The sequence below is a fragment of the Podarcis filfolensis genome (genome assembly GCF_964270895.1).
Source record: "Podarcis filfolensis genome assembly, chromosome: 11".
Taxonomy (NCBI): domain Eukaryota; kingdom Metazoa; phylum Chordata; class Lepidosauria; order Squamata; family Lacertidae; genus Podarcis; species Podarcis filfolensis.
The window spans coordinates 13,357,229-13,383,890 of NC_139613.1; the positions used below are offsets into that span (position 1 = coordinate 13,357,229).

Genomic DNA, 26,662 nt, shown 5'->3' on the forward strand with positions numbered 1-26,662 from the left:
CATATGTAGAGGTCCAAAGCATACAAATCACTCCAGCTTTGCATTCTCACTCAATGAAAAGGCTGGCCACTTTTGCTCGTTTCATACCCAGCTTATAGGGACTATTTTATGCCACCAATTTTGCTCCTGCTGCCTTATTGCCTTCAAGTTAGTTGCATCTTTGCCCAGAACGCTTAAAGAAAAATGAAAAGGCTAAGTTTAAGACCATGCTTTCACATTAGAACTGCAATGTTCAAATAATTCACCCCAGAGCAAGTCCCACTGTAGTCAACATGACTATTTCAAAATAAGAGTTGGTCCAGGGGTCAGCAAGGTTTACCTCGCCTGGGCCGGTTCACTCCAGCGGAGATCCCTCCATGGGCTGGATCGTGTGTGTGTATGTGTGTGCGCGCGCGCGCGGCTGTGATTTCCGGCACCTGCATCTGTGCAGATGCAATTTCCGGCACCGCGGAAGCAAGTCCCCACGCCACACTGGTTTAGCGCAGCAGACGGGGACTCGCTGAGCAGGCGGCTCAGTTTGGGGGTGGCTCATGGGCCGGTTAAACAATCCCTTAGGTTGCCGACTCCTGAGTTGGTCAGTGCTAAACAGCAATTTTGTATTGCAGAACTAGGATGTGTGTGAAGCACACTGAATACTCTAAAGTGCTACAAAAAAGCTAAACATTACTATTAATTATTGTATTAAATGCAATAAATGTACCAAAGTAAACAGCACTATACTCCTTGATTTTATCATTCATGCTACAACCAATACCGTATTCCATTAAACATTTTGTAACTCATTACCAATTAAATCATCTCATAAAACAGGTCTTATCAGTGACCCCTGCTATCGGAAACCAAAAGCTCAGCTATGTTTTCTGCCATAAGAAAATGAGAAGTATTTGTATTGCCTCTCACAGAATCTCCAAGGGTTATTTTAACCAAGTTTGATTTTTAGCAGATCAAAAATATTTCAACTGGTTATTTTTTGGAAAGGCTAATGCAACAGGAAAATACTATTTTCTAGTTTTGTGCCTATGACTGCTCACTGAAACATTTTGTAGCCTTGAAGAATGTTAGCATGTAGTACAATATCTCACCCAAGTACCACCCCTTGGGGCCTTCTCACACAATAGCTAATAACTGGTTGATTTGGGAGCATGACTAACCTTGTGAGATAAGGAAACATAGCTGAAAGGACTTGAGGATGGGAGACGAGTATTCCTTCTCTTTTTAATCATAACTACAATGTAAGCAATGACAAACATAGTGGTAGATCCTCTTGTGCATTTGCATGGCTAAATCCCTAATGATTTGCAAAAGACAAAACAAAGGGGAAACTATTCGAAAATATAAGTGCCATCTGCCATCAAAGAGTGGCATCTTAAATGATTCATGGCACTTCAATTTATGTGGGTACTAAGTGCATTTTTGGTGCAACAATGCTACGCTGAAATGGTGGAACATCATGTGGCGAGATAACAAACATAGTCAAACATGCAAATGAAGTTCATCTCTATGTTCTGCCATGTGCTCTAAGCTTCCTTTGCTGAACTTTGTATTCCATGCAACTGAAGCCATTCAGTTTTTAAGATTGCAGTTGTATACAGTTACCTGGGAGTAAGCCCCATGGAACTCAATAGGGCTTACTTCTGAGTATACATGTATAGAATTTAACTATTAGTCACTTTCCTGTTCTTGTCAGGATGCCCTTAAAGCTATCACATGCATCTCTACATCAAAATGCAACTTTCAGTTTGTTGGGCAGTAAACCTTCTTGATCCCTGTATTCTTCTATTGTTCATTCTAAAACTGTCATTTTGCTTGTTTCTATTGTCTTCAAATGGACCAACTGAAAAGCCAAAGATTTAGGTCTAATGTTACCGTTAAAAAGCAGTGGAATTCTCTCCCCACAGAGGTTCACCCCACAGTCTACGAGCAAATGCCGAAGACACACCTCCTTGCCCCGACCTTTGACACCTGAAATGTGAGTTTTCCAAGACCTTTATTCATGTGAATGTAACTAGTTTTAACTGTTCTTAATTTAACCATTTAATTTTGAATTGTTGTGACCCACCATAGGACCTGATGTTGAAGTGTAGATAACACATTTTTTATTATTATAATTAATAATAATACTCCATCTAAACTTAATGAGAAACATATGCTTATATTGTATTTATATTGGGACTAGGGAGAAGTCTCTCTAAAGGTTAGAAGCAAGAATAAGGGTAGACAAGAAAAGGTGGGGAAAAGGTGAGGAATTTTAAATTTCTGTCTAACTTTATTACATTAATAGCAACCTGCTCAGAGCATCCAAGACTGAGTGGCATAAAAATCAAAATAAATAAAATAAGTATTACAGCCAGTCAATCTAAAGACAAACATTCAATTTCATTTAAGAACTCCTGCTGTCATAATACCAAAATAACAGTATTTTATTTGAGAAGGCCACACCACCAATGTAATGTGCTTTTTCAGAGAAATATAAAAAAATTTAATTTATCTCATCGCACATAGATCTAGCCATCCAAACCGAGGCAGTCTGAAAACAACACTTCAAATGCTTTGAACTGAAAGGGTTTAAAAGTAAATTATATCCACTCTGTGATATGTTAAATCCATCAAGTCCTAAGTGGACTAAATGGTTCTTAGTGGTAACAACAGCAACAACCACAATAGATCCCAGCATATAAAAAGTGGTATCTGAGGAAGATGTCTAACCTAGAAATCTCATGTTCAGGGGCTGTGTGTGTGTGTGTGTGTGTGTGTGTGTGTATTCCTTGCTTTTATAACATGCGAGACTTCACTTCACTTCACCACTTCAGTCTGCAGTGGTACAATCCACACACAGGATTAACACCCCTGCTGTTTCTGAGGACTTGACCCAAGATTTTTCACTTTAAAGCAGAAGATCTCAGATTCAAGGCCCCCATGTATATCTGAAGCAACCAGAAGTTTCTGCAGGCAAAGCCCATTTCTACTGTGTATCTTGGCAAAAGCACTACAAAGGATAAAGAGCAGCTTGATGCTGAGCTAATAGTCAAGTGGGGCACACAGTGATCATCACTAAGAATACAAGTGGGATATGCCACCACCTGCGCTATTCTGACTGGAGTAGTTGGATGTCAGGAAGTAGCTTGACATTAAGGAAAGAGTGGCAGAAGAGCTCACCCCTTTCCTGGCAACTCCCGAGGCCTCCACCCCCATCGTTCAGCCCGGACACTGAGATCCAGCGCCAAGGACCTTCTGGCGGTTCCCTCATTGCGAGAAGTGAGGTTACAGGGAACCAGACAGAGGGCCTTCTCGGTAGTGGCACCCGCCCTGTGGAACGCCCTCCCATCAGATGTCAAGGAAATAAGCAACTATTCTATTTTTAAAAGACATCTGAAGGCAGCCCTGTTTAGGGAAGTTTTTAATATTTAATGCTATATTGTTTTTAACTCGATTGGGAGCCGCCCAGAGTGGCTGAGGAAGCTCAGCCAGATGGGCGGGGTATTAATAATAAATTATTATTATTGTTGTTGTTGTTGTTGTTGTTGTTGTTATAACACCTAGCCCACACTTTGAAAACCTTGGCTTTATGGGAATGGCCAGTCTCATTACTGCCCTCATGCAACTCATCTACACAATAATCAACTGAGACAACTTTAACACATTCTTGAAAGTATCATGTCAAAGCAACTACTTGTGGAGGGTTAGAAAAGAATGTCAAAAGGGGACGAAGAAGAAGAAGAAGAAACAACTGCTCAGTTGGAAATCTCAAATGCTGAATATGTAGCTAGGCCACGAGAATTTATTTTATACACATACACACAAAATTACTGGGAACAACAATTGATGGGAATGAAAACTAAGCATCCTCATGCAGGCAGACTTTAACTAACTGTTGTAGAAGCTGACTCCAATTGTCCTGAAGTCACTGGTGAAGACAAATCAAACCCATAAGCTCCATATTACTGAGGCTGAGCCTGGGGAAGTTTCCTTAAACATTATTCACATCTTTTCCAGTTCTCCCTGTTGAGGTCATAAGGCCTCTGAACCATCATGGCTGGATTGTTTTAGTGCTCTCTGCTGAACACCTGCAAACATCAAACAAAAACTGCTGGTCCTTTACAGCGTTGACAAAAAGCCTTTCATGTGAAAAACGCACTCTGGGAATGTCAGGTCTATGGCTCAGGTTACATTCCTTTCTCCCTTGCAGCTTCACAATTTCTTGTGGTAGTAAGAGGCCACATTTGTAAAATTAAAGATTAAAGGAAATACAGGCCCACTTTCCTTTTATTCACACATTACAAATCACACCAGACCATCATGTGTTGAACAAGCAGATTAAAACACACACACATTCACATTCTCACACACAGTAAAAAAAAAAAAATCAAAAAATTCAGGATCCGCTGTTTTACAACGAAAATCCCAAAACAATACACAAGTCACTAATAACGTTTCCATTAAATGAACATCAATTTTAAAGCAGGTAAGTTCTCTAGTCAAACATTTATAGAGTATATACACCAGTAAAGACAGGAAACCGCATCCGAGACTCAACTTAATGGACGTAATTATTTCACTAAAAGTACAGCTATCAATTTGAGGCAAAGCCAGGAAAGTAATCTAGACAGTAATCTAGACATATTCTGAAACTGCAAATCTGTTTGTTAAAACATATTTTGATGCAGTCTGAAAGTGTTTTATAATACAATTACCTATCCTCAAATTTAGACTTACCTTAAGAGTGAAACTATAAAGTGCAAGAGTTCTAAAACAGCTTATTTGCCAGAATCCACACTTAGGAAACAAGGTACATGTAAGTGCACCTTGAGGTCAGTTTTCCTAGGATAAGGGTCAGTTTTATATGATACTGGATTCTACAATCTTCTCTAACCACTGAATGATCTGTTTTAAAACCATTTGCCAGTTAAGAAAAAAGATGCAGTCTATATAACAAAGAGTATGCTATTTAGCCATACAAATTTCTGCACCTTCACCACATAATTATCTCCACCATACTTTATTTAATTAAGTAGGATAGAACACTAGGGTTTCTTCCTATCTTATTCTTACACATGGGTGGTGAAAGTGACCTTCCATTCATATGCGGCATTCACTAGAAAAGCAGTGAACTTACTTGCAAGAAGGTGTGCTTAGGATGATGGCCTTGGGATGCTTTCTAAAAAGAAGCATTGTTTTAAGATATCTACAGCTTAATTTTACTGTCTTGCCTCAGGGTTTTGTGTGTATGTTTCTTTTTAAATTATTTGCATGTCAGGCTTACATACCAATGACAAGATGTTTGCACTGGGCGTACTAGGAAAAAATGTTTTGGTTCCCCCCCCCCCAAATATATTTTCAGCTTGTTTCTTCACCCTTTTAAAACTGTTGATCAACTGGCCTTACAAGAGACTATTAAACTGTGGGAAATCCCTTAAAAGTAGCATACAGCTAATATTTGCTAGAACAATAGTTAGCTGCAGCATTGATTGAATGTAACTGGCAAATCGATTTATCTAACACAAATACTTTGCACTGCTTCTGCAATGAAAAAAAAATAGAATACTCTGCTTTCTTTAAAATCACCAATATAAGCAAAATATTACAAAATGATTTATTACAAGGTGTGCCTTGGTAGGTATAAAGTTCCATATGAATGGATGAGGCTTTGATTCAAGACAATACATTTAGAAACCAAGGTGTACCGAGGCCCATCAATGAAACCTGAAATAACGCTACACTGAAATCATCACCTTTCTTATCGCACGTGTCTTCATTTTTAAAATTCTGAATATAATCAAAGTATGTTTAATGATAGAACTTATCAAAAATACAAACTTATGAAAAATAATGGTACAGCTTATCAAAAGCACAAGCTAACTTCAATTTAGTTATCTGTACGTCATCCTTAAAAAAGCTATATAAAACCATATAATGTATGGGGAGGAATACTCTTTTAAGCAGTTAAATAGGAAATGAAAATTACAGATATTATCTTATTCCTCATACACTTTGACTCCATTAAAACTATTGGGAATTCTGCCATTAACTTTGATAGATATGGGATAACACCCCTACATAATCATAGGTAGCGAGCTTGTAAAGGCTTGCGAAAATTCAACATCTGTTTCAGATATGCTTTTTACAGAGTACTGTTATGTACAATTGCCAAAATTTCAAAAACACTGCAGCTGTTTAATTGTAGGTATATCTAAGGAACATCCAAGGAACTACGTGTAATAATGTAGGGAACACTATGAAATTAAATTATGGGCGTGGAAGGTATTCAAATGTGCATCCCCCCCCCCACCAGCCTGACACAAAATGAATTATTTCCAATATATAAACATCCTTTGTGCTTAACATTCAGTTATTATATCCAGTGGCTTACTTCATCAATAAGCAGACTCTTTATTTTGGTCAAAAATAAATGTTGTATTTTTGCTGAAAGCAAAACATTCCTGTGTTCAATAGATGAACACATTTGCAAAAACGCAAACAGACTCTTTATCCAAAAGGTGTAATATGCATTAAGAAAGTCACATTAGTAAAATAATTTTTAAAAAAGTTTTTGTGTGTGTCAAGGAATAATGCATAAGACTGTAATCTTGATGCCTATCCCAAAACAATCCATCAGCAAATGCTAATTTCTGGAAGAGAATTAGGACTTTTTCTTTTTAAAAAGATATATACTGCTGAAAAGAACTTAAAAGAGGACTTATTCTTCTTGTAATGCATAAGAAACCTTGAGTGAGTTGGTTATCGTTCCCCACGCAACAAAAGGATAAAAGTACTTTGGATTTTTAAAAATACCCCAAACTTGGTTATGCTTAAAACTAAATCCTATAAAATAACTATACACTCCAAATATTATTTCTGAGAAAGGTACTATATTAAACATGAAGCAGTATGAAATAAATGTTTCAGTTTCTTAATGGAAGTCATTTCTACCAAGATAAGAGTTATTTCACTAACACACACTGATTGGGGGTGGGGGGGTGGAAGATACCTAAAGGAGACACTTTAACTGCATTCCAAACAGAAGCTGTACATACTTGAGCCAGTAAAATGTCCACTTGCCAAAGAAGTTGGTCCATTTTTCCCACTGCTCACGGGAGGTGAAAACATCTAAAAGAAAACAAAGAGGCATTATTGTTGGTAAACAGGGCTTTCCCCCCCCCTCTACATTCGCTGATAGCTCACATTTCATTCAACTTTATACGAAACCTAACAAGTTTATTTAAATATCTCCCATCTCTGCTCTCATAATAGTATAGCAGTATTTGCAGTCTCCCCCCTTTCCCCCTTATGTTAGTTTTATGTCTCCCCAAACAATACAAGATTTGTTGGGGGAGGGACCTCAGTACCCCAGCCACAATATCAGGCAACAAGGAGAAGGGGGGGAACCCTTTTGGAAACATTTAGATTGACAAAAGTGAGGGAAAAAACTTTGTGACTGAAACCTTGGTCATAAACGTAGCTATATCCATTTCCATCCCGTTTTAGGATCTGTCTGTCATATGCGAACCCAAATAATAATAATGCAAAGTTCCACCTGCCCTAAATTTTCATCTCGGCTCTGAACATGAGAGCAATTTGAAGCAAGTCTCCTCTCTCTCTTTCTCTTTCTCTCTCTCTCTTTCTCTCTCTCTCTCTCCGCCCCCCCCCCTTTCTCTCACTCTCCAGCATTTATTTCAACCCTAATTGGTTTCCATCTTCTTCGACGTGTCTAGCGGATAATACGCACCTTCCCTGAGTCAGAGACTACAAAAAGCAAAGGAACAAATGGAAAAAAGCACAGCTAGGGAAGTGGGAGCTACAGAGCTGCCTCAGGCTACGGTTCCTGGCCAAACTTCCCAACGCCATTTCTCAAAAGGAAAGTCTTGGAGAGACAACAGCAAACTGAGATAGCCCCCACTTACAAGGTGGATTTTATTCCCCCCCCCCTCCCAGGACTGAAATTATTTAAAGACACAAATGCATCCTACATCAAATTGATTTGTCTTGGTCTCTGTCTCCCCACCCTCCACAAATCTGTGAATAAATAAATAAAGACTTCTGACATATTGGAAGAAGGGGGGAAGATTAGGAGGGGGGAGAAAAGCAGGGGTGGGGGGGGGAGAAAAGCAGGAGTAGATGGAGATGGGGGGGGAGTATGGCACTTAGGCAACTACCCAGAACCTGGTTAATATGTGGCCAAGATATTTATAAACAAAAAAAGCCTAAAGATAAAATAAATAATTTTTAAAATTAAAAAGAATAACCACACACACGCACACACACCACTAGCCATCAGTTTTTTTGGGGGGGGGAGTTTTCTACAGAAAAGTTGCAACTCATTCATTGACAGAGCAATCTGAGATTTCAGTGAAAACGTGAAGCTGAGCTAGTGCTGGATTTCTTTTCCCTTTTCCATGTGCCAAAATAAATGAAACAAGGGAAGAACAGAGAGCGCACTTTAAGCAACTGATTAGCCATCAGTTAGTTGGTGTGCAAGCCATACTTTTAAGAACGCAATGCACAATGGCAAGTAACTATTATTCTGAGAGAATTCTGGAGAAAAAAAATACCCACAATTTTATCAGAGGGTGTGTAAGGGTTGTTGTTGGTTTTTTTGGGGGGGTGTCAAATGATAAGAACACATCCCAGTACATTGCAGACAATATTCAATCTCCTTTCAGATAATGTGACAAAATTCTAATTGAAAATAGTAATAAAGCGTTCATATTTACCATGGGTCTAGTTGCTGGTTAAAAATTACCCAATGTACTGAAGATCACAGGTTTGGGGGCATTTATTTATTTATTTTGCTTTGCTTTGCTTTAGTTTAACATACTTTTGGGAGGGTGCTGTTGGGTTTTTTAATTAATTTTATTTTTTATTATTTTTTTAGAGCTGTTGTTAATTTCCACTGTTGTTTCTTACCGCACTGAAATCCAGTAAATCACTGAGTTCTTTGTCCGTCCCTAAGGCAGCCATTCGCTGTTGGTGGTGCATTTTAGCAAAATCACACAAACCTAGAAACATGGAAATAACCGCAATCAGAAAACCCAGTCCCGAGCCTTACAGGAAACAACAATCGGATTTTTTTTATTTTTTTAAATGAGAGTTGGGGTGGGGAGGGGGAAAAGGTTGGGGAAGGGAGTTGGGGGTAAGATGGAGGGGCAGCAACGACAAGAAGACAGGAAAGGCGACACTAGTTTCACCGGATCGCTCGAAACCCCAGTTTATCAGGCACTAGTCTAACCCCAAAATCCAGAACAGAGGGAGAGACAGAGAGAGAGAGAAGAGGAGCCGGCGCGCCGTTCAGCGCATCGTTTATGCAACAGGAGGTTCAACGAGGAATGAATGAGAAACCCAGAGCAGAAACTACAGCCATCCGTTCCCAACTTTCTTTTTTGTTTTATTTTGCACCGCTCCCTTCTCCTCCCGTGCACATATCCCCACCACCACCCCGATTATTTTACATAAAGGCAGGCGGCAAACAAAGTATTTATAGAGTGGAGCAACACAGGCTCGGTCGGTGCAAAGGAGACGTGGGGAGGGGGGAGGTCAACAGAATAGGGATGGGAGGTTTGGGAGTGGAGTTGGAGAGGTTGCGGGGGGGGGGGGGAGAGAGACACACACCAGCCTTTGGGAGACCAGCCTACGTTCCTACTATAATTAAACCCCTCGAAGACTTGTTTGGGTTTTTTTTTAGAGGGGGGGAGGAAGACAGACAAAAAGAAAGAGAGTTAACCCTTGGCGATTAGGTAACTAATGTATGAAAGGTGACTGGGGAGACTTGCAAGTAACCAGCTGGGACTAAAGGGCATCTTCAGGCCCCGTTTGCAACAAAGTCCGTTTCTCTAGTCTAGAGCAAACAATTGGAAAGCGGGGGGGGGGGGCTGAAACAGGCCACTGCAGACCCATCCCCGGGCGCACCCCATGGAGAAAGAAAGAAGGGGGGGATGAATTCCCCGTGTTTAAATGAAGCCACCAGAAGCAGCAGCTCCTCTTCCATTAGCAGCAGCCACAACTAAACTCCAAACTAAAGACATTTTAAAAAGCAAGGGGGGCGGGGGGAGTAAAGAGGACCTCCGGTTACCTACCGGCCGAGAGAGGAGAGAAGGGGCTCCCTTTCCGACCACAGCCCCGAGCTCTGGGTTTCATTGCTCGAAATCACTGCATCCACCAACCGCACACAACAACACGCAGGAGAGAAAGAGAGAGAGGGAGATAGATACAGAGAGAGATAGAAAGAGAGAAGGGGGGAGAAAAAGGAGAGACCCCGCCGGCGCGCCACGCTAAAAGCTCTCCCCCGAACTGGAGCGGGGAGGAAAAAGGGGAAGAAAAAAAAAACCAGGAGGAAAGAGAGACGAGAAGAAGACGCGGCGGAGGAGGGAAGAAGGAGCCCCGATTCCTAAACCCAAACTCTTCTTCTGCCTTAATCAGGGGAAGCGAGAGGGAGAAGAGAAGGGGGCGATAGGAGGGGGGCAAAGCACGAGCCGCTACACCCCGCGAAACACACGCACACAAGCAAACCCCGAATAAAGCCGGACTGGAAGTTCAGCAAAAGGGGGTGGAGAGAGGGGAAGCCCAGGAGCACCACCAGACGCCACTGTCCCCCGATATTGCCTTTGCCTGCCTAAGGATTCACACACACATGCAACACACACACAAACACCCACCCCCCCTCTTCCAATGAAATATATGTTTATATATGCAATAAAGATAAATGGGCACCTCGTTTTCTTCCATGCCGCTGGGAAGCTACACATGGATTGTATATATCTCACCTCCCTTCACGTCCCCTAAGTCCCCAAACACTTCTCTCTCTCTCTCTCTCTCTCTCTCTTTAAAGGATTTATTATATAAAACAATCATTCCGCAGTTCGCGCGAGCGCGCAGGGAGACCTAAGCAAGCGGACTACTTTATACACCGTTGCAAAAAAATAATAATAAAAAAGAAAACGCACGTGAGACCAAGGGTATATGCCAGGAAGGAACACTAATATTGTTTTCTCCGTTTCCCAACCACCACCCCCCCACATTGTTTAGGCCACTCGCAAGACATAAAATAAAAAGTGCTTTTGTGTCACGATCTTGGTGCGTCTATCTTTAATTTGCTCGATGCTGCTTCCATGGCACGTTTTACGATGCAGACTACACCAAGAGAGAGCAACGCTGCAAACTTTTTCTCCCAAAATCGAGCGTTCGACTGGCTTTCTGCACAGGCAAGTTTTCTGGAGACTATGCCAGCCTCCTCCCCCTTTCTCTCCCTCCCTCCCTTCTCGCAAGCATGTTGTATATACAGTACTTTAATTTCAAAATGCTGCTACTACAGGCCTCAGGTTATTCCCCTTTCCCAGACTCCCCCCTCCCGCAAAGAAAGCCCGATTGATTTTCGTTCCTCCTCGCCGCCACCCCCCACCCCCGGCACGCGTGATAGAAAACAATTTCATTACTTATTACTGGCACGGTATATATATATATATTTTCCAGCCCATACCCCCTCCGTCTAAGCGCTTATTGCTAAGCGTGTGGATGCTATTATCACATGCACGGTGCACCTCGATTCACGTTGCCGAAGTTGCATCAAGTTAAAAACACAGTGGGATCAACATTTTTTTTTAATGAGAGAAAGAAAAAGAAAGAAAGAAAAAAAGAACGACTCCAAGAGGAAATTGTAACATTACCTTAAATGGCCACAAATATGTTCACAATATTCCAAGGAAAGATATTTTAGGGGAAGAAAAGAGAGCTCTTCTGCAAAGGTGCTTTATTATCTCACGTGTGTTTGACCCTCAAAAAAGCAGAAGTACTTTAAACTCGCACTCAGTCTTGAGATCCAGAGAGTATTCCACAATTCTTAAAGCAACTTTTACACCGGGCGCGAGGGGTTTTGCTTTGTTTTTGATTTATCCACCGTAAGGCATGAGTCTTCCCACCCAAAGTATAAGCAAAACGAAGCCAGCCAGCCAGCAAAAAAAAAAGATATATCGCAACAAAAACAATAAAAAGGAAGATCCAGCAAACTACCCTCCCGCCCTGTGACTTTTCTTTATAAACACATGGCTACTAATGAACTATTTTGGAAAAGAAAAGAAAAAAATCTCGGTGGCAGTACGATTTCGACCCCCTCAAGTCTCTGTTGTTGTTTTGTTTTTGTTTTGTTTTGTTTTGTTTAAAAAAACCCAGCGATAAAAAGTCTCAAACTTGTCCCAACTTTACAGAGCTCTCCTCCTTCTCATTATCGCCATCATCATCATCATCACGGACTTCCCCGCGGAGAAATTGATAGCAATACGTTTCCCTGAAAGATACATTGTAATCCATTCACATCCGGGCAATGCAGTGGTGCTTATAAAGAGGGGTGGGAAAAAAGCTTGCTGCTGCTGCCGCTGCCGCCGCCACCGCTGCTCGCTGCACGTTGCCTGCTTCGGCCGCGTCGCCTATTGCAGAGAATGACGACAGGAGGAGGGGGAGGGAGGGAGGGAGGGAAGGAGGGCGCGCGCGGAGCATAGAGAGGTAAACAGCCGGGCTAGAAAGTCAACCAAGATGGAGGAAAAGCAAAACTCTGGGAGAGGAGGAGGAGGAGAGGAGGGTTGTGTGGTACAGAAGTGAAGGGGAAACTGAACTTTACGTTTCCCCGCGAAACGTGCGCACAGACCACTATAAGCTGCGCGAGCAAATATGAATAATAAAAAACAAACTTTCCCTTCCCAAAATAAGAAAAAACAAACTTTCCCTTCCCAAAATAAAATAAAAATTCCTTCCAGTAGCACCTTAGAGACCAACTAAGTTTGTTATTGGTATGAGCTTTCCTGTGCATGCACACTTCTTCAGTTATCCTTTATGGTTTTCCCACAGATTAGGGGTTTGGACCACAGAGGTTTGAGGGGCTTCTCTGGAAAAGTTTTCATTGTTCTCTTCGCGCCATTTAATTAAACTCCCAACACAATGCAAAAAAACAACAACAAAAAAAGCCCACCCTGGTTTTGTTAATTGCAATAATTATGTGAGGGAGGCTTCAGGTCAGGTGTGCACATGCAAAAAAGCAGGCACTCTTAAAAGTGTTTATCGCTTATGTAGGAGGAAAAGGCCTTCTAAAACAATCCCCAACACAGTTTTTGTAACTTATTTATCATCATCACCATTAATAAAACACTAAAGGGGGGGTGCTATTTTTAAATGTAAATTGCCTCAAGGCTGAAACTGGTATAGCTCAGCTGGTAGAGCATGAGATTCTCATGTTGGGCAAAATATTCCTGCAATGTTGGACTAGATGACCCTTGTGGTCCCTTCCAGCTTTACAATTCTGTAATTCTATGAAACTCTTAATAAATACACCTGAAGACAAAGGTTTCACTGTTGTTGGGGGTGGGGCGTGAGCTACATACTCAAAGCCCTACTCTTGGATATTTTCAAGATTAAAGGCACTTCCACGTGGCAATTCATTGTGGGTTCAGAACTGTTCATGCATGCGCTTGCAGGCGCGAGCAGCACAGTCCACAATAAGAATTTTGTAGAAGCATCCTAAACTGCAGGATATGCAGTTTATTTTAAAGGGCATTTGTTGTTCTTTCTTTTTATATTTCACTAGCAGCCTCATATCTGGTATTGCTCGGGAATTCTAAGAAACCAAAAATATCAGTGCAATTTTGTAAGGTTCATTCCTCCATCTTGATTCAAAATGGTATCCAGTTGTATCTGTGTTTAGAGGAATTACTGCTCCTTGATCCTAGGAATATTATTATTATTTTAAAAAATATATACACCTGTCATCCAGGGATCAAGGGGCAGTTTACAATAGAAAAACACAAAAATAAATACTGCTATGAGTTTGCGGTGGGGTAGGCTGTATGCCTAAGCCTCCTTCTAATTCCTCGATCCAGCAGATTCCATTACTGGAATAGCCACATTAGCTAACTGCCCTCTATGTATGGGCCATTAAAGTCACAAAGGAAGTGGCTATGTGCCACTTATTATGTGCCCCCCCCCAAAAGACAAAGGCCAGAGTTGGGAATTGAGTTGTGTGGAGCTAGATGCTAGAAGCCTGTGGGTTGGGCAGCTGGGAGACAGAACCATGTCTGATTTCTGCTGGAATCGAAGTCTGTGGCTATGGGAGAAGCAAAATTCTTTTGAGCTGTTAATGCTGTGAGCCCCTTCATCATATGTTCAGGCTGTATATATGTGTAAATAAATCATATAGCATAAAGGCATCACTACCTCCATTGTCCCTCATTCCGAGGAAACCGAAACCAGGAACTCCTTATATCTCACACGTAAGGCAGAGAGCTTTTAATCCAGCTGGAAAAGTTTGTGGTAACAAACCTTGTTCAATTGTTTCTCAAAAGTGCTACAGAATCAGATAACCAGGCGCTTGTTTACCCCAACAACTGAGAAAGAGGAGGTGGCAGTGGCCAGGCCATTTTATAGTCTCTCCCGGCTCCTCTCTCCTACTGGCAATTGCCAGGTCTTCTTGAGAAGAAGTGGCTTCTTGTCCAACTTCCTCTCCCTTTGCAAAAAGCACTCCTGTCTGGATCCATTTTGGAACTGCAGAGCAGGTAGCAGCATAGTGGGTTTCTGTCTTATCTCAACAAGACTAGCCCTATTCTGAATTGCTGCTGATATTTTGGGAACTTTAGGGAGAAACTCTCCCTCAGTACACCTAGTGGGCATAAGAGAGAGAGATTTTTCTGATTTAAAGAATCCCTTCTTGTTGTTTTTCCCCTTCCTTGGCTCTCTCTGAGATTCATTTTCCAACCAAACTGAAAATCAAGTCCCTGTATGGTCTGTGCACCAGTTACCAATATTTTTGAGCCTTTCTCCTCAGCAATGGCAAGATACTTATTGGTCAAGCCAATGGTACTCATCTGAGGAAATTTCCCTTTCTCATTCTGAAGCGAATTAATGAATGGAACAACTTCTCTAGGTTATTCTGTGGATATTCATTCAGTTTGTGTCATGGGAATGTGGGAAGACGCTTTATGCTGAGGTAGGCCACTGGTACCAGTAATGTCTACACTGACCGGCAGTGGCTCTCCTGAATTTCAGACAGGGCTGTCTCCCAGTTTTATCTAAAGTTGCCCATGATTTAACTTAAGGCCTTCCCCATGGAGAGTGCTTGCTCTGAGCTTCGACCTTTCTCCACAATTCCACTTACCTTTGAAGGAGTTGCTTTCCTAAGCAGTTTGCCTTCACAAACAAAACGATAAGATGATGGCACTGTTTTTGGAGTGGTGTTCGTCACTGTGGCTTTACTGGTGGATTTTGGTGATCAGTTCTGTCTAGCTGTGGGGAAAGAAATTTAAAAATAAATCAGCGAAGAGGCACCTTTGATCAAGGCCATATTAAGCCACAGAGCGACAGGGCTACAGCCCAAGGCTCACTGCTTCATGGGACCCGGTGATGTTCTAGACTTCAGTTCAAATTATGGTGCATGCAGTGCTGGGGCAACCCAGATGGGCAGAGTTGAAATAATAATAATAATAAACATAATCATAATGCTATTGTTATTATATTACAACACAGGACGAGGTGGGGAAGGTGTTTCCCCTTCTTCACACATACACTGTTTATGTCAACAAAAAAGCTATGAGAGAAAAACACAGTGCAATTGTTTTCCATAAACAGCCCACTGGCCAGAGACGGGGCTGATAGGTAATTCAGACCCTTTTAAATAGGCAACCTTCTCACTCTGGCTTTGGTTTAGGACAAAAAACGGGCCGCTTTTATGCAGACATGGACGTTGGAATTGGGACCACGGATGGTGCGTGTACATCCCTGCTTTCTCTTGCGCAAGAGGAGGAACCCATAATACAATTAAAACTAGGAACCATAGGGTTTTTTTTTTTTAAATTTAAGGAAAGCATAGAAGATGATGTTCTCTAAGATATGTAGTATTCCCCTCTGCATTGTATACTACATAGTTTTCTTCCAGTGTGTGCATATGTGTGTACACACCATTTCCAGGTGTTACCTCAGAGTTGCGAGTGAAACGGAGCCCGCTGCCTGAGGCCCATTATGGCTTTGATCCAGCCTTGCTTCTAAATACTGAGGAGAGTTGTCTTTGCTTTTGTCTCTCAACTGAGATAATGTCTTATTCCTTGGTGCTGCATATGAATGCAGTCACAAATCCTGAGTTGTTGTTTTTCTCCCCCCCCCCCTCTCTTGGACAACTTCTCTATGAGGGTAGCGATTTGACGCTTGCTCTTTATTTTATTTTCCAGACACGCTTCAAACTTCTTGAACTCGCCTTTCTTCCATGGGGGGGGGGGTGGCAGTGGCCATTGGTGTACATGGGGACCTCACATTTTATACCTCACATTTTACCCTCACAACTCTGTTGAGCTTCATGGACAAATGGGGGTTAGTCTGGCGTATTAACCACTATATTACACCTAGTCTCTGACATAAGCTGCCCTCAGGTCCTCTCCTTTAATCCGCAGCCCTTCAGAAACTGCAGCCACTCAGGCTTTCCCTGTCAGAGAAACACACACCTTTTTCAGACCTGGTCAGACAGCAGAAAGAGAGGGCAAAACCCTGAGGGGATGCAGCAGCCTGTACCAGTTCAGAGTGCAGGTTGAAAACAGCAGCCCCAAACTCCATGCAATTTTAATAATATTTTTTTAAACAAAAAAAAAAAAAAAACACTCTTGCATATCTAGAGAAAATGTTCCTGTGCTGGTTTCCTGTTTGTAAGCAGTTGCTGGGTTTTGTTTTTGTTTTTTTGATGCAGATAAGCATTTATCATTGTGAAACCCCCACCTGCAGTCTGAAGTGGTGTAGTCCATTTTGCAATCTCACAGAATTGGTACCACACGGTTCTGCTGCATGTGTAGCCTGGCCCTTGTGAGGGGTAGCCAGCTTGCTAGCTAGCTAGTTGTATTGGGCCTGGGCAGAATTTCATCCTGTCAGCCAGTTGCCATGGCAGGAGGATAGAAAGCCAGGGGAGGAAATGTTCCAGACACATAGGGATGGCAGCCATTGCATATGCAAATTTGTAACTTTAAAAAAATGATTATATTTACATAATTTAATTTAAATGCTGTTTTGAAAGTTACAGAGTTGAATAAATAGAAATTAGTAAATAAGCAATGGCAATATCCTAAACTGTGTTTTGATGTGTGGATATACAATGCCGGGATAAGTTACTCATCCCTTTGTATTTTGAGAATTTGTTTTTCTAAGCGCCTTGCTGAGTCACCATGTTCTCAACCGACTGCCACACGTTCTGGAAGTTTCTGTCCAGAAGCCTTGATACAAACTAGATCCGTTCAGTTGTAGCACTGCTTCAAAAACAGGGACTAGGCCATATATTTCCTAAGGGTTTCAGTCCAAGATTGAATTCACATATTTATCTGTATAAGCTATATCTAAAAACCAATGCAATTTGCCTAACCGTGCTTTGAAGACATTCAAATTGGAACTTTATTATCTACAAACCCTGAAATCTGGGATCCCCTCCAAAATGCTGCCAAAGTTTTGCAGTTCTTTAGCAGGGTTTTGCAGCACAAATCCCAGTTTTTGCAATGCCCTGGACCAAGTTGTTTTTTTGGGTAATAGCTATGACCCGCAGTTTAATTACTCAGTTGGGTGGGGGGCACTTCAAAATGCAGAGTTTTCACGGCAAAACTATTGCAAAACTTTGGCACCAGTTTGGAGTAAGTCACACACTGTTGGTTTTTGGAGTCTGTAGAATCAGCCAGCACCTGAGTTCAATCAGTAGTAGATAAATAGGTAGATAGATGCACACATTTCAATCAAAGGTAACTTTTATCCATCTGTAATGACTGCCCATTTCTATGAAGGGACTACGTTTTATCAGCTTTACATGAACTCATGTCGGCTTCCCTCTTGGGCAAGGGCTTGTCGTCTGCTCCCTCCCACTTAATGCTCTGTAAAGAACTTAGTTTATTTTAAGGGTAATAATAATTACACTGTGGCAAGCAGTATTATTGTGCTGAGGAATACTCACCGGGCTGGTGTGTGAATGCTAGTATTTATATAATTTTAATCTGCAAAGTGTTTTTGTTTTTTTAAAACTTTATCTACTGTTTCTGAAGGGATAACCATGTCAGTCTGTTAGGAACATTGGAAGCTGCCTTATACTAAGTCAGGCCAGTGGTCCATTTAACTCAGTATTGCCTACACGGACTGGCAGCAACCCTCCAGGATTTCATACCAAAGCCTCTCTCTCATCCCTACCTGTTATTTTGAACTGTTTTAAATGATGTGTTTTAATGATTATAACCTGCCTTGGGACCTTCAGGTTGAAGGGTGGGTAATAATTTGTAATAATATTAGTACCTGGAAATGCTGGAGATTTGAACCTGAGGCCTTCTGCATGCAAAGCAGATGTTCTGCTCCTGAGTTATGGCTTTACCTGCTGGCTGCAGCAAGAACAACCAAGGGTCTAGAGCCACCTTCAAGTTTAACAAATCAGTACGTTTTTTGCCATAAGAAGGAGTGTGTTGGTCGGTGTTATATACTGAAGTTCTCACCCAGGGCCAGCAGGGGGATACTGTAGATAGTTATGCAAATGAAGGATCGAAAGTGACGTTCAGTGATTGGATAGTTTGTATGCAAATGAAGGATCAAAAGTGACGTTCAGTGATTGGCTAGTTACAGAAAATGATTACTGTTGCATTCTAGTGGAGCTCTATATAAGCAAGCTGACTGAGCTCCTCAGTTCAGTTCTGTTCCAGCTTACAAATAAAGAGCTGCTTTGGAAGAATCGCTGTGTCGTCTGATATGTTCGCCCACAACTTAACAGTCTTAGGAAGCCACCTTTTGTTGTTTTCACTTTTGTGATGTTTCTCAACAAACCTGTGTGCTGGATCATACCAGTTGCTGCTTCTCTCCATAGCATAGACAGAACTTTAATCCAGGGTTCTATGTCCCAAATCCTATTTCTATGCCCAGATGGTCACAAGTCCTACATTAAACTTCTTTCTTTTCTTTTTTTTACCTTTCCAGGTTTTCATTATCCTGTTCCTTTAGCACAATGGTCTTCAACTGTTGGGTCAACTGACTGGGTCACGGCCTGAACTAAGGTAGTCCACAACAGCAGCACTGCCACCATACAAAAATACTGTAAACAAATTAAGGAATGGGTTCCCAAATACATGTTTTGGGGATAAAAGTAATTCCTGGGTCAGAAAAGGCTGGAGGCTACACCTGAGCAGAAGCTTGCAGACAATAGCAGGGCAGGGAATAATGTTTAAGCGAGTAGGAAGATTTAAATGCAAGAGAATCAGTGCCAGAAGTAACCTACTGTCTTTTACTGGAATTATGTTTTATTGTTTTCATATAAGCTGCCTTGAGAAGCCTTTGCTCTTAAGGCACCCTAGAAATATTTGATATAAATAAATACTATGAATCTGACAGCATCCTCGGCTTCTTGTTGAGCCCGGCTTTGGCTGGGGAGGGCGGGATATAAATAAAAAAATATTATTTATTATTCTACCTACACAGCAAATAAGCACCCACTCCCTGAGGTAGGCATTGACATCCCGAGAAGGAAAAGAGTGGACTTTACCTCAGCAAATCTTCTCACAAGCAAACGATCAAGAATTAAGTTGTCTTTTTAAAAAAAAATAAATTAAACTCTTCTTAAGGAGGTGTTTCCATTTCTTTTCCTTTCTCACTTTACTCCTCTTCCAGTATGAACAGTATCTGGGACCTGACAGTAGTATGAACAATTGCACACCTGCCCATGATCTTAAAGTCCTCCTTTAATTATGCAGCACAGAATCAGCGAATCAATTAATATGGTATCACCCACATATTGCTTAAGTCTACACCCCGCTCCTGCACACAGTCTGACATCAGTTAATTTTGTGCATGCTACCCCCAAATTAGTTTTGTCAAGGATGGTCGCTAGTGGCATTGCTAAGTAGCACACGAAGGTTCCAAAAGAATTAGGGAGGAAACAAAATACCTTTTTAAACCCTGTAATGTTAGGCTTCCATCTGCTTTTATTGCTGCTGGAAGCTACACCATTTGACCCTATAAGCATATAGTGCCTAAAAGGCCTACTGTGCATTGCATTAGGGACCACACTGCTTTAACTGCAATGGCCAGAGATCTACAAAAGGTTCATAAATATTGTTACAAAAGTTGGGCGCCACCCCTACTGTCTGCCAAGCAGTAGTAAGATTCCAAGAGGTTCCAGGGGCTCATCCAGGGACTCAGCTATACAGCTGCAAATAAAACGTTTTAAGTGCAATATTCAATGTGACACTAGGTGGTGATGGTGAGGCTTATGGAAAATTCAATGTATTTTATTTTTTTTTAAAAAAAAGCATTTTCAGAACAGTTTTTATGTGTGTGCAGATTTCACCCAGGATTTGTGCTCCCTTGGAGAACTGAAGACACAGTGGATTTAAGAAATCTGATTTATTCAATCTGCATGGAGGGAGTCCAGATCAAACAGCATGGTCATCTCAAGCAGGGCTTGTTTCCCACAGCTGTACAGCACTGAAGTCAAAAGGCATTTCTCCTAGCCAGCCTTCAGCCAGCTTTCCCAAGATGGAGGGAGGAGCAAAATGGTACTGGAAACTTACACATTCATGCATTTGCTCTAAGCAATGATTTGACTTAGTGTGAGAAGTGAGCCATTTTATTTTATTGACTTTTCTTTTACTAACTGTAAGCTGCCTTCAGGATCTTTGTGTTAAAAAGGTGCCATCTATCCATAGCTGTCAACCTTCCCTTTTTTTGCGGGCAATTCCCTTATTTCAGCGCCATTTCCCGCTGCTATCCCAGATTGTTAGATATCCCATAGACTGTCTCCGGGACAGGTGAGGCTGCTGATCACTTATTTTCAAATCCGAAAGTTGACAGCTATGCATCTATCATCTATCTATCTATCTATCTAGCTATCTAGCTGTCTAGCTGTCTAGCTATCTATCCAATGAATGTTGCTTAGTCCTGCTAAATATTGCAAAAAAACCCAAAACAAACCACCTGCCCCTACCACTCCCAACTTGCCCTAACTATTCCATACCTCTTTTCTCTGGTCTTCCCTTAACCCACCTCTCACCTCTATCCAAAACTCCGCTGCCAATATCACCGCCCTGTCATTCAGATCATTTTAATGTGTAGTTTGAATTGTAGTTTATGCATGTAGCAGGGAAGGCTTTAAGAATGGCTTGTAGCTGATGTTCTCTGGAGCTACAGAGATGAATTTGCCTCAGATGACTAAAAACATATTTTATTTTATTTTTGTCAGTTTTCCACAGAGGAGCATTTTGTAAAGGAATAAAGCTTCTCCACACAGCTCTCCCTAATATATATCAAAATCTGGCCTAGGCTGCTCCCCGATGGAACTGTATGCTCGATTTTAAATTAAATATGAAATGTCAGCATTTTTAATGCAGTCTTAATGGACAAACACTCCTCCAGCACATTAGGGGGGAAATAACGTTTGGAAAATATTGATGGAGTAGGATTTTGCTTTGAAATATATATATATATGGAGGGATTTTATCAAAACGTTTACATTAGACCCTGTGGCAAGTTGGCTTGCAACTCCATTGCTCAGCTTATTTAAAGATGCAACTATTGGTTTATTATTATAACAAATATAATATATTACAGCCGGTGCTTTTTTCTGGGGGTACACAGGGGTACGCATACCCCAAAACATTTTATGAATCTTTGTACTTTTGTCCATTTACTGTATTTATTTTTCCCAGTTTGAACTATAAAATGGTGATTTTCTTGAGTCAAAATGAGAGTACTCATAAACATTTTTTAAGAAAAAAAGCAATAATTACAGCATTGGCACCAGTGCTGTGACTTTTAGCCCAGGGGTCAGCAAACTTTTTCAGGAGGCCGGTCCACTGTCCCTCAGACCTTGTTGGGGGGGGGGGGGGCTGGACTATATTTTGGAAAAGAAAAAAAAAGAACAAATTCATATGCCCCACAAATAACCCAGAGATGCATTTTAAATCGAAGGACATATTCTGTTCATGTAAAAACACCAGGCAGGCCCCACAAATAACCCAGAAATGCATTTTAAATAAAAAGACACATTCTACTCCTGTAAAAACATGCTGATTCCCGTACCGTCCTCAGGCTGGATTTAGAAGGCGATTGGGCCGGATCCGGCCCCCAGGCCTTAGGTTGCCTACTGATGCTTTTAGCAATCAGGGACTTCCTGTGCAAGGATGCTCAACTTGTAGTCCTGTTATCAGTTGCTGAGTGAGGAGGGGAGGGTAAGGTTGGCAGATGAGAGAGTGATGGGGGAGCTGGTGGCTTTGCTTGCAATATTTCTAAGAACAAGTCCCTTTGCTCTGTACTGTACTGGCTAAATGTTATCATTCCCTTAAAACCACCCTTCTGTATAACATTTCTTCTTTCAAGATAGCGTTTCCATGTGTTCTGAATTTCTGGCTGCTGCAAGTTTGTCAGATCTCTACTATATATATATATATATATATATATATATATATATGCCTGATATGAGTGAAACTAGAGCCAAGATAATACCCACCCCCACTTTCTCCCTCCCAAGTATATGGGCATGTGCAGGTAGTTATAGAAAACTATAGGTGGTGATGACAGCTTGACTAGGAGTGCAAAATGTACAATAAAGCAATCACTTCTAAAAAATTTCATCAGGGGACCTTTAATATTTCCTGAAGTGCCAGCATCTGGAAGTGGGGGGGGGCGGAGAGAGAGAAATAATGAGAAGGTGGTTTCGTAATTTAGGTTCTGCAACAGTAAAACTGAGTGCAGCTAAACTGCATGCGCAGGGATTTGCAATATTCCGATCAATGACTAATTAACAGTCGGCCGATGTTCTGAAGCTAGAAAACAGATATCTGTTTCATTCTCCATAATATATTCTGCTTATTTTGTTTTATTGATTTTATTCTTTTTTTAAAAAAATAAAATAAAAATAGAAGTGTTTGAAAAGTAGAGAAGTGTTTTCAAAAAAAAAAAAAAATCTAAACAGTTGTGGTCCAGGCTAGATGAGAAGGAGATTTGTGATTGGATCACCTGACAATTATTTTTTAAAAGCAGCTGGGGGCGGGTGAGATTGGACTGAGGCCTAAATGGTGGGTGGGGCAGGGGGCATTTACCCTTCCCACTATGCCTTTTTTTTGCAGTCTTAATCTGTGCATTGTATACATAGAAACGCAGCTGCTATTTGTACTGCTTGGGGGGGAAATGAATGGATGGGGAGAGATATATTTCTGCTATAAATAATAAAAAAAAGAGTTATCTGTGCTATATTTCTGCTCTAAATCTCTCAGCACAGATAAATGTTTTTTATTTTTATTTAGCATTTGTATTACTTACTTACTTACTTACTTACTTTCCAATGGGAAATAATGTCCTAATTGCATTAACAGGAGCTTTCCATTCACTGCCAATAGCAGGTGGGGGTGATGTGGTAGAGCAAAGGATTATGGGTGAAACCCAACTACAGCAAATTCTTCCAGGAGTACTGTATAAATGTTAAAATGAATGGGCATAATGTGAGAATGCAGCACCAAAAAAAAAGTGTGCCTTTTGGTCTTGCGCGATGACAAGCCCAGCACACAGGACCAAAATGGGACATCTGATACAATACCTTTATTGTCATTGTCCCATACAGAACAATGAAATAGAAAACTCTACATAAGACATTCAAAAACCCCTAAAAACTCTGAAACCCCATTTAAAAATACAATAAAGGTAAAGGTACCCCTGCCCGTACGGGCCAGTCGTGTCCGACTCTAGGGTTGTGCGCCCATCTCACTTAAGAGGCCGGGGGCCAGCGCTGTCCGGAGACACTTCCGGGTCACGTGGCCAGCGTGACAAAGCTGCATCTGGTGAGCCAGCGCAGCACACGGAACGCCGTTTACCTTCCCGCTATAAAGCGGTACCTATTTATCTACTTGCACCCGGGGGTGCTTTCGAACTGCTAGGTTGGCAGGCGCTGGGACTGAGCAACGGGAGCGCATCCCGCTGCGGGGATTCGAACTGCCGACCTTCTGATCGGCAAGTCCTAGACACTGAGGCTTTTACCCACAGTGCCACCCGCGTCCCAAAAATACAATAGAGAGTCCTTAAAACCAGAATTGCATTTGGGTAGAAACTGTTTCTCAGGTGGCTAGTCCCAAGATGGAATCAGAATCCAGAGTGGCTTCTGCCATTCTGGGATGTCCTGCTTAAGATGGGACAGTCACAAGTGTGTGATATAACTGTTTTTTTTAATGGTGCATCTATACACATTCTGTATAGTATTATAGGATGCAAATTTCTTTCTGGTGGTGGCTGAAATGTCCATGATGGTCGGCAAGAATTTTGTTAGCCCAAAGATGGAAACAACAGGAGTTACCAACAAAAGAAGAGTGGCAGATGAAGCTGATGGACTTTGAAGAACTGGCAATAATGACGGGAAGAATACGGAACCAGCGAGACCAAGCATTCCAAAAGGACTGGAACAAATTTATATTACCGTATATTTGAAAGACAGCTGTAAGCAATTAACATCATTAGCAGGGTTATCTGAAGATCTGTAAGATGAAATTGCTACCTATTCAGGTTGAGTAATATAATATTTCAGGTAACACTACAACAAGGATAGGAAACCAAGCGAAATGTAAAGATGTAAAGTTTAATTTTGTAAACCATCAGACGGGAGGGAGGGAAGTCGTTGGCTCAGTTGAGCCAAAGAGATAAAATAAGAGGGTACGATGTTACATAATATGATTACATGTAAAACCAATAAAAATCATTTATAAAAAAGAAAAGAAAAGACCATGATGGTCATAGCAGCAAATAAAACTGAATCGATATAACACCTGTTATAAAATGGCTGCAGTGCTTGCCAGATCGTTTCCAGGTTCTAAATGACTCAGGCCCCACATGCCTGAAAGACAGACTCCTTCCAGACAGACCCTTCCTCTTGATAATTCACTATCATTATAGTGAGGGTGGCCCAGGAGACGGCATTCTCTGTGGCAACCCCTAAACTGTGGAACTTCCTCCCCTTCGTTATGCAGCTTCTGACAATTGCTGGAAATACGCTTCGTCACCCTTGGTTTTGACATTTGATACATGCATTTTTAGGACCTTATTTATGTAATTTTAATCTGCTTTAATATAGTTTTAATGTTGTAACCCACACTTAGGGTGACTTTTAAGATGAAAAGCAGGTTAATAATAATAATGGCACCAAATGGCTAGCTCAACCTTGAATCGTGACTAAATTACACTTCATTGTTTTAAAATACAAAAGCATGCTAAACTTGGCCCCTGTTACTAATCCATGCTACACTTGTGAGTTATGCTACAAAAATGAGGTAACTATTCATACACATCACTGTTTCTAACTAGGGAAAAATCAGACAGCTGCTGTATGACTGAATGATTTAAAAACAACACATATGCCAAGTGAAAGGCAATGATACGGTTGCAACTCGGGGCCAGTAACTTAAAAATAAATAAATAAATAAATAAATAAATAAATAAATAGTTAGCTTCTACTTGCAACTTGTGGGACAGGCCACCTTCAAGGCTCACCCAAGAACCTTCTATCTTCCTCTGCCCAGCTGAAATAAACACGGACTATATAAAAAGAGAAATATGAGACAGTAGTCGCTATTCTAATAGTCGTAATGGCTAGCCTCACAGATTTTGTAAGACAAATGGTTTCAAAGTTTCTAAGGCCAAGCAAAAAGATTGCGGAAAGCTGGCTTAGAAAGTGCCAAAATAGATGGTGGGTTTCTTGGCCCGTGAATTTCAGTGGTGCCCTATGTGAGGCCAAAAGTTTGCACCCACCCACCTACCCGAATATCACATTCTGTTCTGCCTAATTCACTGTGTTATAGTTGTTGTGCTGGCCTAAAGCCGCCTCAGGTTACATCAGATCCAACTGAGCTAAACCTGCCTAATCCTGGCAGAGGAAAAACAAGGCTTTAAAACAGAGTTCTATGTCAGGTTGCCAAGCGGAATGCAAATTCTACCTTTCTACAGTAGACTAGTTTCTACAAACATGATCACACACCCCTTTGCAAGATTTCTTAATTGACTTGAAGGATGCACATTCCAGCCGAGTGGAAACACTTAAGAAAGCAGGGGTGTGGAGAGTCCTCAGAGCCAAACAGATAGGCTTGGCATTTCCCCATCCATGGTATAATTTGACTTCCTCTCCAGTGTCCAACCCGATGCCTCCTGGAAGACTTTAAGCAGGGCATGAGAGCATCCGTCTTCCCCAATGGTTGCTCTTCCCAGCAACTCTTGGTACATGTTCTCTGATAGGAAGAACATGGAAGGAACGTTCTGTATCTCCGACCCCAGTGAGGTTAATCTGAGGCATGATTTCTGCTAACCATTAACACATAGTTGTGGTGAATCCCCAGAACCTCCAGAGATTATATAAGAGGACTTCATTTTGATGTGTGTCCCATTTATGATCAAGATTGCACCCTCTGAACAGTGTCAGAAAAAGACCTCTGGGCCACATCATGCTCACAGTGACTCTGTGACTGTGGACATTGGGTAATAATAGAGAAGAGTCCTTAGGGGACTTGGATGAAGTACTTAATATAAATGTTCTGAGGAAGGATATTTCACAGTTCCATGCCCATTATGTCAATGTGGCGATCACACAGAGTCCCTGGACATTTAATGGTCTATTGATCCCTGTGCCACCACTGTGCTCTCTTCCCCGCTGCCACCAACCAGTTACTCTCTGGTA

At 41.4% G+C, this 26,662-nt stretch overlaps 1 protein-coding gene and 1 long non-coding RNA gene across 18 annotated transcripts in view; one reads left to right on the top strand and one right to left on the bottom strand.

Annotated features, from left to right (window-relative positions):
* TCF4 (transcription factor 4) overlaps positions 1-16,448 on the bottom strand; it is a 339,025-nt gene extending 322,577 nt beyond the window's left edge. For 7 of the 17 annotated variants that reach the window (XR_014539543.1, XR_014539544.1, XM_083575638.1 and 4 more), the window contains exons 1-2: positions 11,655-12,419; positions 7,032-7,104 (exon numbers count right to left, since the gene is read on the bottom strand). Coding sequence is in view for 15 of the 17 variants with exons in the window: in XM_083575638.1 (XP_083431764.1) it covers positions 7,032-7,104 (73 nt within the window). In the remaining 2 variants the exon portion in view is untranslated. Of the gene's footprint in view, positions 1-7,031; positions 7,105-8,901; positions 8,994-10,067; positions 10,522-10,701; positions 10,809-11,654; positions 12,423-15,124; positions 15,253-16,361 lie in introns of those variants that run through there. The other 10 variants (XM_083575634.1, XM_083575640.1, XM_083575631.1 and 7 more) reach the window with 6 other exon arrangements.
* Positions 16,449-16,734: 286 nt separating this feature from the next.
* LOC310744512 lies at positions 16,735-24,946 on the top strand. Its single transcript, XR_014539588.1, has 3 exons — positions 16,735-19,016; positions 20,299-20,574; positions 24,202-24,946. It is a non-coding gene; the product is annotated as an uncharacterized lncRNA (long non-coding RNA).
* Positions 24,947-26,662: the final 1,716 nt, after the last annotated feature.